The 16,170-nt window shown below is 37.1% G+C and overlaps 1 protein-coding gene across 7 annotated transcripts in view; it reads left to right on the top strand.

The window, feature by feature from the left end:
• BTRC (beta-transducin repeat containing E3 ubiquitin protein ligase) overlaps positions 1-16,170 on the top strand; it is a 177,615-nt gene that overhangs the window by 56,917 nt on the left and 104,528 nt on the right. For 4 of the 7 annotated variants that reach the window (XM_032881996.1, XM_032882023.1, XM_032881977.1 and 1 more), the window contains exon 2: positions 6,533-6,640. The exons of 2 other annotated variants lie outside the window; for them this stretch is intronic. In XM_032881996.1, the coding sequence (XP_032737887.1) occupies positions 6,533-6,640 (108 nt within the window). Of the gene's footprint in view, positions 1-6,532; positions 6,641-8,492; positions 8,588-16,170 lie in introns of those variants that run through there. One more of the 7 variants, XM_032882014.1, reaches the window with a different exon arrangement.

The following is a 16,170-nucleotide window of genomic DNA, read 5'->3' as shown; positions in this document are numbered from 1 at the left end:
TTTACCTAGAAATTTCTCTGTGTATTTTAAGTTTTGAGCTCACAATAATATCTTCAATTCTAGTTCAGTAGCACAGCATTCATTCTATTTTTCTTCCTTTCTGTATTTATAACTCTTTTTTGATTAGGAGAAATCTTGCTCTTATTATCCTCAGTATTTGGTCTATCCCCTTATTTGATCCATCCTCCTATATAACTCGTCTCCCATTGCTGGTAGAGGGCTCTTCATTCCCCACTCCATACTCTGTGTGGATGCTTTCCTTACCCCTTTGATTTCCTACTATTTGCACTGGGATCCTCCTACTGGGTATAAAACACTGTTTTGGGCCATTGCCCCTCCACCCTATTTATCCCAGTGGGTGTGAAACTCAGTGCTGGACCAGTATCCATCCTTTCACTCTCAATGAATGTGTCTTCTGCTCACTTTGGGAACCCTAGCTGTCTTGCCCTCCTGCATTGCCCTGCCCGATCCCATTCATCATCCTATTGTTCACTGCCATTCTGGAAGCCTTCCTCATTCCACTGGGACTGTAGTACCCCATGCCAGGCCACCCTCTTGTGCAGATTTTTTTCCTCTCACCAGCTAGGGCTCTAAAACTCTATGCCAGGCCTCTTCCCCCTCAGGGCCACCTTTCTTATAACCTCTTGGACTCCAAAAGCCTGTATTGGGCCACTGCAACCACTTCTACCACTCAGCTTGATGCCTAGTTAGCCTATATTCACTTAATGGTTGTCAAATTGAATTTTTCAAGTAGGAAAGGAGACAAGGGAAGAGGAATAAAATTTTATTTAAAAAAAAAAAGTCACTAGTATTTTCACAGCAAATGCTTTTAACCTAGCGCTTTCCAACTTACACAGATACAGTGATTTCCTTTATCTGTATAATCTTTACAGGTTTATATCCAAGCTTTCATGCCAAATTTTTACTTAAGTACCAGGGGTATATTATCATATTAATGATTTCTGAACTTATCTAGCACACTTTCCTTCCACTGTGTCTATCAGTGCTACCACCATCCTTCTAGTTATTCAGGTTTGAAAACTCATAGTTATTTCGGACTCATCCTCTTCTTTCCTTATAGTTAGTTGTTAAGTCCTATTAAGTCCTTTTTAAGTGCCATTTTTATGGGGCACTGTCCTAGGTACCCAGAATATCTAGTTTTGAATCCCATCTTTACAGCTTGTTAGGTGCCTACCAACTTTTGTTAATTTACTTGACCTCTTTGGATCTTGTTTACCTTGCTAGATTGTTTTGCAGGTGAGTAAGATAATTGTGAAAAGAGCTTTCTCCAGTACTGTTCTAGTAAGCCCTTCTAGTCTGATAAGATTGGTCTTAGTAAAGTACCCATTATTATTTTATCAGTATTCTTACCTATTCCATAAGTAAAAATTGCTTCCTTCTTTTTGGTATGTAGCTCTCTCTGATTTCTCACCATTAAGCTCGCTTTTATTGAGTATCTACTATGACCAGATACTGGAGGTAAAAAAAAGTAAGGTATGTCTCATATCTCTGAGGAATACCATCTGGTAGAGGAGACAGATATGTAATTAACTTACATACAGTAACAATTGCTACAATAAAATAAAGCCTGTGTCTGAACTTGTCTAAATTTTAATTAAACTTATATAGCATCTATTGTCAAATACAATTTCGTATGTTATTGTATTTTCCTTGCAGTTACTGTTTGTGTTGGTTAATTTATCTCGCTAAGAAAGAGTACTTGAGAGCAGGTCTTTATAGTGGTGAGTCTTAGGGTGTAGTGTAGGGGAGACAAACACATTGGGGTCTTCTGTTATTGCCGTGTAGTCACTGTAACTCTTCTGAACTTGAGTTTACTCTACTGTTACAGTGAAAATATTAATAACTCTTTGATAGGGTTTATAATCATTTAACGAAATAAGGTATTTAAAGGATCTAGCACAGTTTATGCCTGACAAATTTTGGTTCTCCTTTCCTTGTACTCCATGTGTATCCATTCTGGTAAAAAACAATACGTATTTGATTCTATGGTCTACAGTTCATAATGGCTTCCCGAATGTTTTGAAATACAATCGACATTCATGGAAGCCTTAGTAATGGCATCACTTTACATTTTTTTCTTTTGGCACTCTTATTTTAATTTTACCACAACTTTGTGCAATGAGGCTGGGCAGACATGACTATCCTATGTGACAAGTGGAAGTTTCATTTTTGAAGTGATTGAACTAAATTGGGATTCTTAAGAGGCAGTCATTGAATTTGTATATGTAGAGTCTGAATATATTACATGGCCTGTGGAATGCTGTAGTTCTCTTGGACTGACTTTTTAGTTGATAGAGTAGTGAAAAGGGAATTCTTCTATTCCATAGCTTAAGGATACACAAACTCTCAATGCAGCTATCTTTTTATTGTTGATTATTATAGCTTCTATTACTCGTAGAAGTTGACCAACAGGGACCTGAGTTTAGGAGATTTTGTCATTCAGCTTTCATGTAGTAAATGCTGAGGCCAGCCCTTTGCCTACAGGGCCCTCTATCATTGAAGAGGAACTGCGACTTTTCTCCAGGCAGCCAAGTAGGGGGAGGAGCCAAGGTTTTCACTGTTCTCTGTGAAAATGAATTTGTGCTGTTGGACCTGAAGGGACTAGGTAGCATATTCTTCTTGAAGCACTGGAGGCCCTTTGTTGCAACATTTCAATCTCTTTCTGATTCTTCCATCTAGTAGAAAACATGTTTGAGCATTTTTTAAAAATGCTGTGTCTATGCTTCTCAAAAGCTAGTGCACTTACCCAATCAGCTAACAAACTTCAATTGTAATAAATTATTATAGTCTTTACCTTTCTTTGATATTTGCAAAGTAGAGTTATCTGGAGTGAGGTCAAGTGGGGAATGAGTTGAGAAGACAGATATGTGCTGTGTAGATAGGATGAAGGCACATGGGTGATCCAGACTTTCTTGTGGCTTTTGAGATTGTGCAGGAGAAACATTTAAGGAATAGTCTATTCACAAGTCCTTTAACAGTTAATAGAAGTATTTAAACATGAGAATATAGTTGCTAGATTGCAGTTTAGTTTAGAATCTGCTTTTTTTTTTAAATTAAAATTTTTTTTAAGTGTAGAGAGAAAACCTTAGAAATTTAAATATTTTCCAGCCTAAACTTTAAGTAGGAAACTATTTGTGCTTTTCAGTTTTTTAAAGGTAGGTTTTAAAGGAGTTATATATTAAACATGGCAGGGCAGAAAAAGTCTTGGATCTTTGTCAGAAATTGATGAATCAGGATGGCCCTGAAATACATAGAATATATAAGAATAGTAACCAAAATGACACTCCTTTTTACCCTGTTACTTCTTGCCCAGATTTCTTTTGATTTCCCCCTTCCTTTAGGATGCTCCTAAATGTATAGAAGGGAAAGAGGTAGAGTAGAAGTTACAGCCTGTTTCATTAATTTTGTGATTATAATTTTTCCTCAGTGTTTTTAAGTGGCATTTACCAGTGTGGGTAAGATTAATTGTTACAATACAAACCAATTTGAAAATTGGTTTTTAAATTGAGCTATAGTATATAAAATCTTATGATAATGTGCAGATCTGACTATCCAAGTGCACTTTTCATACCCACACCAATTGTCTCATAATAATTGAAAATGCATCCTCTGTGTGGTGTTTGCAAGTTAATGCTATTTTGGAAATCATACCAGTGTATCTAGTGGCTTTCCTGGGTGTTTGTAGCTCATTATTGATTATAATTTTATTTTGAAATTTTAGTTTAAGGGGGTGAGGTAAGTCCTTTCAAATTCTTAGGACTTTCGGTGGAGGATAGGAATGAATGAGTAAGGAAGAGCATTAAAATGATGAATCGTAAAGAAAGTCATAATAATCAAGGACATACTACAGCAATAACACAGGATCCAATATAGAAAAAAGGAGATGAAACATTGCAAAGAGGAATACCGAAAGACTTAGCAAATAGTGTTCACAAATACAAACAAATATGCACATTTAATAACAAGGAAGAGATCATGCAGGTGTCTTCAGTATGGCTAAAAGTGCATGAGCCATCTTCCTTTTCTGAAGGGAAGGGGAGAAGCGAAGCCGTCCTGTAGGCCCTGCTGCTTTTTCTTTCTACCATTCCCTTTTTTCTCTTCTGTATTTTCATTCTCTTTTTTAATTTATTTTCACTTCTTCTCACTGTCCTACTTTTCGACATTCAGTCCCACCTTCAGAATGAGACTTTGTTCTGCCTGGCATCTGCAAGAACTTTAACCAGCTGCTTAATAATATGCAGTGTCTCTCATTAACCATGAGAGAAACTCACTAACAACAACTTGTTGCTTTTTACATTAATGATTTTATTTTTTTAAGGTTTTTATTTATTTATTTGACAGACAGAAATCACAAGTAGGCAGAGAAGCAGGCAGAGAGAGAGGAGGAAGCTGGCTCCCTGCTGAGCAGAGAGCCTGATGCAGAATTCAATCCCAGGACCCTGGGATCATGACTTGAGCTGAAGGCAGAGGCTTTAACCCACTGAGCCACCCAGGTGCCCCAAAACAGTGATTCTTATTCTCTTCTCCCTTGCCTTCTGAAAACATGAGCATCTCTCCTTCTGAGAACTACTGGGTAAGACTGAAATTAGTATAAATAATTCTAAGGAGAGTTGAAATAAATGAGAGATGTACATTGGCAGGGTGAAAGGGAGAAGGAAATTACAAGTTCACAGGATGGGACTAAGATGGGTATTTGAATAAAACATCAAGTTAGTTATGAGCTAGAGCATCAGGGCCAATTGGGAGGACAGAGGTGAGTTAATGTAGACAGCTGGGAAAGATCAGATCAATAGAGTGCTTGGGTTTCATTTAGTAGTTAAAGGGAGCCATTAAGAATTGTTGGGAAGGGTGACATGATAGTAAGGTGAACACAGTTATTCTATTTAGCTGCTGTTCATAAAATGGATTATAGCTTGAGGTGAAGAAATACTGGAAACAGTGAACAAAGTTAGGAGATTGTTGTGTTAGTTCATAGCAGTGTAGCTGTTGTGGTTGGTGTGTTATCCAGTGATTTGTTTAGCAAATAACCTTCTTTGAAGTCTGATGTCTCCACATGATGACCTAGGAATGGATGGAGGTAGGAAAGTTCAGCACTTAAGTTCAGCACTTAAGAAGCAATAGGCCAGCATTTCAGTTCCTAGTTCTCTACATTCTAAATTCATGATCACGAATAAAAACCTCGATTTTTCTAGGTCATTAGTCAACATTAACTATAAAATGAGGAAGTAATGACCTCAAAGCACCATCTAGACCTGATCACTTTTTTGGAGTCCTTTGTAGCAGACTATCCTTATATCAGTTTTAGAGTGTGACCAATGAATACCATATTTTGTTTCCTAATATTAATTTCTGTATCTAGAATATTTTAAGAATAAAAAAGTCCCATGATGATATTTAATATTTTAAGACCTACAATTTCAAGTTTAATATTATGTGTATTGACTGCTGTATTTTAAAATAATGTATTGCTGTTTTCATATATGCTATGATCAGGTATTTAATTTTTTTGGTACTGTTAGATGTTGATGGACCAAACCTCAGCCTGGAATACATTTAGAGAAACTTGAAGAATGTAAAAATTCTTCTAAAAAATAGTGTTTTGTAAGACTATAGGAGCAATAACACTAATACTGTTTAACTAGTGTTACTAGAAATCCTTTTTACCCTTTTTGCTACTGAATACATTATTTGTATATTTACACTCACATGTACCTTTTTATTTAGAAGATTTTAATACCAGCAACTTTTGGTTCTCTTTTTCTCTTTCTCTTTTTCTGTCCTTGTCTCTCTCTCTCTTTCTTTGTTGTTGTTTTCCCTTCTGTTTGGGTTGTCCTCCTCCCCACCCCACCCCCCAATCCATCTGGAAAGATGGAAGAGGCAGCTGCTATGGTAACTATGCATTTTGGTTAATGAATAGCAGACTAACAAGATACATAAAACATATGCAAACTGTGCAGAGTTGGCTGCTGTCAGCTGCTGGGGGGGGTATAATACTTTCTCTTTCCCTTTTCCTCACCTTCTAAAAAAAACCCCCAACTTTCCTGTTGTATTTTGTTTTCTACTTTACCATTCCTGATAATGAAATTATCATGAAGTGTTCTTTTTCTTTTTAGTCTGTACAGTAATTCATCCTGTGGTGAATTTATGGTAGATGAGTTGAGGTACACAGAGGAAAAGAATTGATTAGTTGGATTAAGAAGTAGATTTCCTTTAGACTCATACATAAAAGAACAGAGACAACAATTTTTACTATTTTTTGTTTGTTTGTTTGTTTCTTTTGTTTTGTTTTACCTATAACCTCCTTTCTTTCCCCTTGCCTTTTGGCCACTTGTGCCCCTTTCAAGGTTCTCTCCGGGGTTAGAAATAGTAAGTAGTATTTTTCTTGAAAATGTTTCTATCGTAAAGGCCAGCTGCAACTGGAATATTGCATTCAGCCAAGCCTTGAAAGTTCCTGTAATCTGTGCCATCCTGTCTCATACTGTCCCATCTCATAGTTGTCCTCTCTCTGCAGTGCTCTATGCCCAGGTCTCTGTGGCTGGGCTGCTCCAGCCTGGCGGACAGCATGCCTTCGCTGCGATGCCTGTATAACCCAGGGACTGGCGCACTCACAGCTTTCCAGGTACTTTCTCTGTCTCTGTGGGTTATTTGCGGGCATTAGTGTGTGTCTGATTCATGAGTGTGTCCTCCTCCTTTCCTATGCTTTACTTATGTTCACTTTCTCTCCTTCATATTGCTTGTATTTCACATGACTCAGTACTCCTTTAATGATTCATTTTTAATGTATACCCAGACTGATCCACTCTTCAGACATTTTTATTACTGTGATTGGTTTGCCAGAATTGATATAGCACAACTTGACTGTTGGTTTTCATATCTAGTACAAGTATGATAGTGAATTCTAAAGTAATTTCAACCAGTAGCATTTATTATGTAACGTTTGCTCTGGACCTACATAAAGCCAATTAATTACAACCAGTTACCTGAACACCTTCTTGTGTTTTTCTTAGGATTATTAAAAATAAAAAGTGCTCTAATTCAGAGTGTCTCCTCGTTACTATACTCCTCTATATATTTTGGGGTAAGATCTGTGTTTATCTCTTAATTAACAGGTCTAATTTCAAGGTGGAAAGGCCTTTTAAGACCTTGAGTACAATATTCAGCTTGAAACAATCCAGCTGGTCTTGCATGAACTGACAGATTCTAGTTCCCTTTAGCCTTTCTTAGAGGCTATTAGGACAATTCTAGGTTGTGAGAGAAATCTGTAGAGAGAATAGAACATTTGTAGAGAAAAATGTAAGAAAGAGCTTGATGCCCATAGCTTACAAATTAGGGTACTATATATGGTGATTTTCGTGGCAGAAATGTTATCTGTCCGCCTCAGGCATTTGCAGTTTGTGTTTAGCATTTAATAGTAATACGTAGCTTAGCTTTTTCTTTGTTTTTAACCTATGTAGTTCATATTCTATTTAGAAGAATTTCAAACGCAAGCTGTAAGCAAGCATCAGAATGCTTATGTCTATAGTCTTAGTTAAAAGAGAGAAAGTTAAGTATTCTGCATTCCTGAACTGTGCTAACAGTTGTTGTTCCTTAATAATACCATTTTAGTGGTGATAGTGCTAGGTATTTCTGTTTGTCCTTTGTAAAACACAATATTAAACTTCATTTGCTTGTCTTGGGAGATACAATACATGAAAGTGCATAGGCTTTAACATTAGTTAAATCAGGGCTTACATACTGTCTTTGTCACTAGTATGATCTTGAGCAAGTCATTTCACTCTCATCCTTATGTTCCTCATCTGTACATGGGGACTAAGTAAAGGCGTGCAGTAAATGGCCACTGTTGTTATCATCTTCATCATCATTAATATTATTGCTATTGTTATTAGAGAATTTTGCTATCCTAACAGTATCAATTTATTTCAAATATTTAAATTTTTGTTACATGTCATATTGGTAAAGTTTCTGCTCTCCAGGAACTCATGGACTAACCTGTGGTTTTTTAATCTTATTGGGGTTGTAATAAGTTTAGCCAAACTGCAAAGTCTAAGAGAACAGTCACTACAAGACTGTCTTCATTTCAGACACCAATTGCAAGTCTAGGAGCCCCCATGACCCACATTCATGTTTGATAATTCACTAGAAAGGACTCACAGACTCACTGAAAGCTATTATACTTAAAATTTACTACAGGGCGAGAGTGCAGGTTAAAATTAGCCAAAAGAAAGAGACACATGGGCAGATTCTCAAGAGACCAAATATAAAACTTCTTGTCATCATCTCCCAATGGATTCATGACCTGGCCACAGTATATGACAGTACACAAAGGGTATTGCCAACTAGGGAAATTTACCGAAATCTTTGGTGTCTAGAGTATTTTGGGGGCACAATTACAAACTGCCTGCCTGGCTGACTGTTAGTATATCTGGCCCCTTCTGTAGGTCACACTAATGCTTTCTCCCATTTCCTCTCAGGATTGGAACTGATAATGTATGGCTCAAAGCCTCCACTATAAATCACATTTGTCCAATGGCCAAAGTCCTCAGGCAAAGAAAGACACTCCTCTTAGGTAAGAAGTTCCAGAGGCCAGTATACCACCTCCCAGTAGCCAAAGGCAGAGGCCAGACCTGTCTTTGGGTAAGGTTGGTTCTTCACTACCCAGGGGTCATGGACTCCTTTGAGAGTTTGAAGAGAACTGTTGAGAACCCAATAAACTATTGATCTTAGAAAAATGCATATGACATATAGGCAAAATTTTATTTGATAGTTTTATGTATAATTATTTCTATTAAATCACATAATCCCCAGAGTATAAACTCCCAACTGAAAAAGCCTATGAGAGAAATGTGCAGAGAGCCAAAAGAATGTATAAAAGAGGAACCTGATCTAATCCAAGGGTGGGAATAAGGAAGATCAGGTAATAAAGTTTTGAGTTAAGGTCTTGAGGATGAGTAGGAATGAACTAGGCAAACGGGAGGAGGGAGAAACATTTCAGGTCTAAGGAAGAGGCAATGCAAAGACCCTGGGAACAGGTGGAGCTTGGTACATTTAAGGACTCCACTGTAAAAAGACTATTATTTCAAAGAAGGAGGAGAATGGAGCTAGGAAAGACTGGGAAGCTTGATCATGCAGGATTTGTGGGTCATCTTAGCCTTGATGCTGAGAAGAGCAGGATGCTGTTGAAAGGACTTAAACAGAAGTTTGACCCGATCAGATTTGCATTTATTTTCTTATTAACATTTGTAAAGACTTATTTATTTAGTTGAGAGCGTGCGAGTGTGTGCATGAGCAGGGTGGGAGAGGGAAAAGCAGACTTCCCCATGATGCGGAGCTCCATCCCAGCACTCTGAGATCATGACATGAGTAGAAGGTAGACGTTTAACCAACTGAGCCATCCAGGCGCCCCCAGTTTGCATTTAGATCTATTACTCTAGCTATTCTAAGGGTAATTTAGTGATTGAGGAGAGATGGTGGCAGTTTAGTGTTGGTCTAGTACTCCTTTGCATTCTTAAAAATTATTGAGGACACCGAAGTGCTTTTATTTTTGTGGGTTATATCTATTGGTATTTACTGTTTGAAATTAGAACTGAGAAAAAATTTTTAAGTATTAATTTATTACTTCATTTAAAATAACTGTAATAAACCCATTCTGAGGCACCTAGGTGGCTCAGTTGGTTAAATGTCTGCCTTCCACTTGGGTCATGATCCCAGGGTCCTGGGATCAAGTCCCACATCAGACTTCTTGCTCCATAGGGAGCCTGCTTCTCTCTCTGCCTTTCCTTTCTCTTTCTGTGTGTCTCTTATGAATAAATGAATAAAATCTTTTTTAAAAAAGCCCCATTACATGCTAATACAAATTAAATACTTTATGAAAAATAACCTTTCTAAAAAAATTAGTTAAGATTGGCATTGTATTACATTTTTTACAAATTTCTTTAATGTCTAGATTAATAAAAGACAGCTGGATTCTCATTTCTGTTTCTTCATTCAATCTGTTGTGATGTGTTGTTTTGAATATATGAAGACTATCCAGGCACACTGATATATAGTTTAAAAAGAGAGAGGTACTTTAATACCCTTTTCAGTTAGTTGTAATTTCTTAGAAGATTAGTTGCAGTATAGAATCTGAAACTGTATCAATGAACTTTTTGTGCTCTGTTACATTAAAATGCACTGGTCTCAATCTTTTCAACAGATCATGCTGGAACAATTGGACATCTATGTGCAATATAATGAACCTCAACTGTTACATGGCACCATATACAAAAATTAACTCAGACTGGATCATAGGCCTACATATGAGCTAAAATTACAAAACTGATAGGAAAAAATGAGGGAGAAAAAAAAATCACTGTGACTTTGGGTTCAGTAGACCACAGTGAGGTACTACTACATTACTACCACATACTTCTTCTCACCCTGGGATGTAGGAATCTGGAATTTGGTAGAACCTAGGTAGTTAATATATCCTGGTTTAATATGAGAAATGCTGTGCTAGAAAATTCCTTGAAAGTAGAAGCAATATCTTATAAGTATCAGTTGACCTCCACAGTGTTCTGTGGAGTGCTTTTTAGTATTGGGGTCCCAGTAAATACTGATGAATTAAATTATATTAGATCAGTGGTAAAGATAATCATTTGCAATTAAAAATTATACAAGTTAAAATCATCTGACTTGGACACCAATGTACCAAAAAAATTCAAATTTTCATCTCATTTGATCTAAAGCAGTTATGAATCTTAGGTCAGTACAAAAGAATTCTGAAATTACACTGTCACTGTCGGGACTTTCTCTGTTTGTTCTTAATTAAAAAAAAAGTCTATTTAAAAAAATTCTTTTGAGTCTCCTTATAAGTTACTACTTCTAGGATATATTTGGAGGAAAATTGATTTAGAGATTTTGTTAGAAAAATCAGGAATAAGTTAGGTATATGGGCCTTGCGGTATATTGTAGGACTGAAATTGTGTTGCACAGGCAGAAAAGAGCTACTTAAGAAACATTTTAGAAAAGCAGATTGAAGGCTGTTTTATAGTGTAGTGGTTATGAGCTTGGGCCCTGATGCCAGACTGCTTGAGATTTGAGCCTGACTCTGTCTGGGTATGACCTGGGTAAGTATTTGACCCCTTTCTGCCTCAGTTTGCTTATGAGTAAAATGGGGATGGTAATAGTATCTATCTCATTGAGTTAAAGTTATTATTATATTAAGATTTTATTTATTTATTTGAGAGAGGGAGCGCATAGAGGGAGAATGAGAGAGAGAAGGAGACTCCCCACTCAGCAGGGAGCCTGATGGCGGGGCTCGATGCCAGGACCCTGAGATTGCCACCTGAGCCGAAGGCAGATGTTTAACTGACTGAGCCACCCAGGTGTATCCTCAGTTGTTAAAATTAAATGAGTTAGGTTTAGAACAGTGTCTGGCAGAATGAATGGGTTTTATAGTATCAGAAGAATGCACAGAGGATAGGTTTGGAGGCTTTCAGTAAGTATTGTTTTTCACCTTAGTATAAGACAATATGCTATTAAATAAATTTTAATTATTTTCATTCCTGGTAGCCCAATTTTGTATCATAGGGAAGCCTAATTTTGGTTCAGGTATTGATGGGAAATTTTTGCTTTTCTCAATATTATTATAGATGTGAATGTTTATTTTTCTCATCATTATGTCTTCTGTAGCAAAAAATGGAAGAAATGGGCTTATATTCTGGTTTTATTCTATTCAGTAATTTATTCTGTCAGGTACAGGGTGCACAGGTGCTCGGTATTACGGCCTGACTAAATTTATGGATATAGGACTTAAGTCTATTCTTTCCTGCCCACTTCTAGAATTACAAGAATTTTAGTACATTTACATCTTTGTAGTTTGGGTTACCCATTTAGATTTTTGTTAAGGTAAAATTTACACCCAATGAAATATACAGATCTAAAGTGTATTCTCAGATGAGCTTGACAAATTTATGTAACCTCATTCTCAAGATACAGAACATTTTCATAATCTGAAAAAGTTCCCTTGTATGCCCTTCCAGTTAGTACTCATCCCGCTTATGCGATGACTCTTCTGATTTGCCACTGATTTAGTTTTTGCTGATTCTTCTTCTGTGTCTTTTTCTTCTGATCAATGTTTTTGAGATTTGTCCATTTAATTATGTTTATCAGTAATTTATTCTTTTTTATTGCTGAATATGTTCCATTGTATTACTGTTCCACAGTTTAACCATTTGTCTATTAGTAGAGATTTGGCTTGTTTCCATTTTTTTGACTACTATGAATAAAGCTACTATATACAGTTTGTACAAGTCTTTTTGTGGACATCTGTTTTTATTTCTCTTGGTAAATGCCTAAGAATGGAATTGTCGGGTCATAAAATAAAGCATATTTTTAACTTTAAAGGACAGTTAGGGTTCCTAGGTGGCTCAGTCGGTTAAGCATCTGCCTTTGGCTCAGGTCATGATCCCAGGGTCCTGGGATCAAGTCCCGCATTGGACTCCTGCTCAGCGGGGAGCCTGCTTCTCCCTTTCCCTCTGCCTGCTGCTCTGCCTACTTGTGTTCTCTATCTCTCTGTTGAATTAATAATAAAAAATAAAAAATAAAAAATTTTTAAAATTTAAAAAAAAGTCAAATGGAAAGTGGTTCATCAACTGATGAATGGATGAAGACGATGTGGTATATATATACACAATGGAATATTACTCATCCATAAAAAAGAATGAAATCTTGCCATTTGCAGCAACATGGATGGAGCTAGAGAGTGATTATGCTAAGTGAAGTAAGTCAGAGAAAGACAAATACATGTATGATGTCACTCATGTGAAATTGTTCTGTTTCTTAAATTCCACATGAGTGACATCATGAGCAAATGAGCAAAGGGAATAAAAGAGGGAGAGCGAGACAGACCAAGAACAGACTTTTTTTTTTTTTAAAGGTTGTATTTATTTACCTATTTGAGGTAGAGTGAGAGAGTGCATGAGAGGGGAGAAGGGTGGAGGGAGAAGCAGACTCCCTGCTGAGCTGGGAGCCCGATGTGGGACTCAATCGTGGGACTCAGTCCTGGGACTCCGCCGGGATTGTGACCTGAGCCCAAGGCAGTCACTTAACCAACTGAGCCACCCTGGCACCTCCCAAGAAACAGACTCTTAACTATAGAGAACAAACTGGTTACCATAGGGAAGGTGGGGGGTGGTGGGTGAAATAGGTGATAGGGATTAAAGAGGGCACTTGCTGTGATGAGCACTGGGTGTTGTATGGACCTGTTGAATCACTATATTGTACACCTGAAACTAGTATGATGCTGTATGTTAACTAACTGGAATTAAAATAAAAACTTAAAGAGAGATGATCAGGTAGTTCTTCAAAGTGCTTATCCCAGAAGGAATACTCATTTTAGTAATATTACCAAATGTGTTTAAGGAAGTGAGCTGCTAATAGCTTCAAGGTATTTTTTTCTTTGAAACCACTGCACTCCTTTAGTAAGTTTGAAGTACCCTCAAAGCCAAAATTTTATGACAATAGAAAAAGAAGAGCCTTGGAATCATTATTGAGTTTGTTGGGTTATCATCAGTAACTCAGATGGAAATGGCAGTATTGGGATGGTTTGATTATTAACATTTCACACCATACATTTTAAGCTAGTGACAGAAAAGATGCAGAAAATATTATGTAAATAGAGTCTATGAGGACATAGTTAATTTGAACATATTTTCATTTTCATCATTCCATTGGTTTGTCCTGGAAAGTATATGAGTGATTAAGAGGATTTCTGTTGATTAACAGTGGATGTACTATTGTGGAATCATTTGCTCATCCTCAGCAAGTGGTGATCTTATTGTCTATGATATTAAATGAGAATGAGCAGTAGAGAGAAAGTGCCTAAAAATAGCGGAGTAAGATTCTTTATTTTCTTTAGACATTGAAAGAAGAGAAATTCTAACAGTAAGAATATAAGATTTATATGACCTTAGAATATTTTAGGTGTCAAGTGTAGCTATAGTATTTTAGGGAAATCTTGAGCTAAATGAACCATATAATATTTTAATATCAGCAAGGGACCCTTGTCAAAGGTTCAAACTGTTGAAGGTTGACTTTAGGAGGGACAGTGTATTTTATTGTTTAAGAATATTTAGAGGGCTGGGGGCACCTGGGTGGTTCAGTGGGTTAAAGCCTCTGCCTTCGGCTCAGGTCATGATCCCAGGGTTCTGGGATCGAGCCCCGCATCGGGCTCTCTGCTCGGCAGGGAGCCTGCTTCCTCCTCTCTCTCTGCCTGCCTGTCTGCTGCTTGTGATCTCTGTCTGTCAAATAAATGAATAAAATCTTTAAAAAAAAAAAAAAAGAATATTTAGAGGGCTGGGCGCCTGGGTGGCTCAGTGGGTTAAGCCTCTGCCTTCAGCTCAGGTCATGATCTCGGGGTCCTGGGATCGAGCCCCACGTGGGGCTCTCTGCTCAGCAGGGAACCTGCTTCCCTTCCTCTCTCTCTCTCTCTCTGCCTACTTGTGATCTCTCTCTGTCAAATAAATAAATAAAATCTTAAAAAAAAAAGAATATTTAGAGGGCTACTAAATCTTAACCATCTGCTAAGTGAAATGTTAAAATGGAACCGTAGTACTGTACTAAGGATTATTCAGAATGTATCTCTGTATGTAAGTCTTCATTTTACATTTGAAGTTTTAGGGCAACATGTCTTATCACACTTGACTATAAACTAACATTCAAATCTTAATCAGAAAACAATGTTATTAAGGAAAAAGTTCCCATTTTAGAAATGCGTATCAAGCCCTAGGTGATGTGCACCCCTCCCATCATATATGAATAATCTCATTACAGCATAATTTCTGTATAATAAAAATTCAGTTCTTTTTTGTCCATATGTTGACATTTGACCTATGTTTATCCCAGCTGTAGCCTTTACAAAAATTCACGTATAAGGACAAATAAAAAATGCTTTTATTTTGTATGTGTGTGGGGAAACACACATTTCCCCCCGCTTATAAAACTAATTTATTGTTTACTATAGAATATATAAATTATTTGGTGAACATATAAACAAGAAAGTATCACCCATAATCCTTGCCCTTTAAGATAATCATCATGTTGGTTTCCTTTAATCTGGAATGACATCCATTTGTGCATGCATGTACACACACAGACATGTGTGGGCAAATGTAGTTTAGATTTAAAACACTTTCTATTCCATTTAAGGATAAAATTATATAAAAATTAAAATTTTAGTATTGTAGGAAATACAAGAAGAAAGAAGAAATTCTTTTAAAAAGATTTTATTTATTTATTTGACAGAGAGGGATCACAAGTAGGCAGAGAGCAGGCAGAGAGAGGGGGGAAGCAGTCTCCCTCCTGAGCAGAGAGTCCGATGCGGGGCTCAATCCCAAGACCCTGAGATCATGACCTGAGCTGAAGGCAGAAGCTTAACCCACTGAGCCACCCAGGTGCCCCAAGAAGAAATATTTTAAGTGTCCTCCTAGATATTACCACTTTATTGAAACTGATACTTTTGAGTTTAACTATATCCTGTTCTCCAAACTCTGCATTCATCAGTCACTTTCATGGGAACTCATGGCAGTTGCTCACGTTTGTAAATTGAACGTAGTTTGAATTTGGCTTACCATTCATGTAATTGAGTGGTTTGACACCACTTTCTTCTCATGTAATTCTTAGCCATTTCAGATTTGCAGTTCTCCAAAGGTGCTGTGTTCTCTTTGGTATCTGTGTTTTTGCAAATTCTGTTCTCCCTACTTGGAGAATCCTGCAGAAAACACCTTTTCTCTCTAGCACCTACCTCCCACATTTATCTACCTGTCTTCTTAACTATCTCATGATTCAACTCAGGTAGTTTTACCTCTAGGATAAAGGTCCTTGCCGATCTTTTCACCCTCCCCCTTAACCTCATCAGAACATCTGTACCCAGGGCATGCAATAGATGCCTCTGTCATAGCACTGATATGCTATTTTAGTGTTCCCTCACTAGACTTGAATTTCTTGAGAGGAGGACTATGCTTTGCTCATTTTATATTTCCAGTGTCAAGTACAGTGTTTGATAGATAGTACGTACTTTATAAATTTTTGTCGAACAAATGAATGGACTTGAATAATTTGAAGAAAACTATCAACATATATAGAGTAGGAGCAGAGAAAGTATCAAATTGC

This window comes from Lontra canadensis, unplaced genomic scaffold, assembly GCF_010015895.1.
Source record: "Lontra canadensis isolate GAN:19392208 unplaced genomic scaffold, GSC_riverotter_1.0 scaffold3, whole genome shotgun sequence".
Lineage (NCBI taxonomy): Eukaryota > Metazoa > Chordata > Mammalia > Carnivora > Mustelidae > Lontra > Lontra canadensis.
Note: the sequence above shows the minus strand (reverse complement) of the source record. Positions and strands in the feature narration are given on the sequence as shown.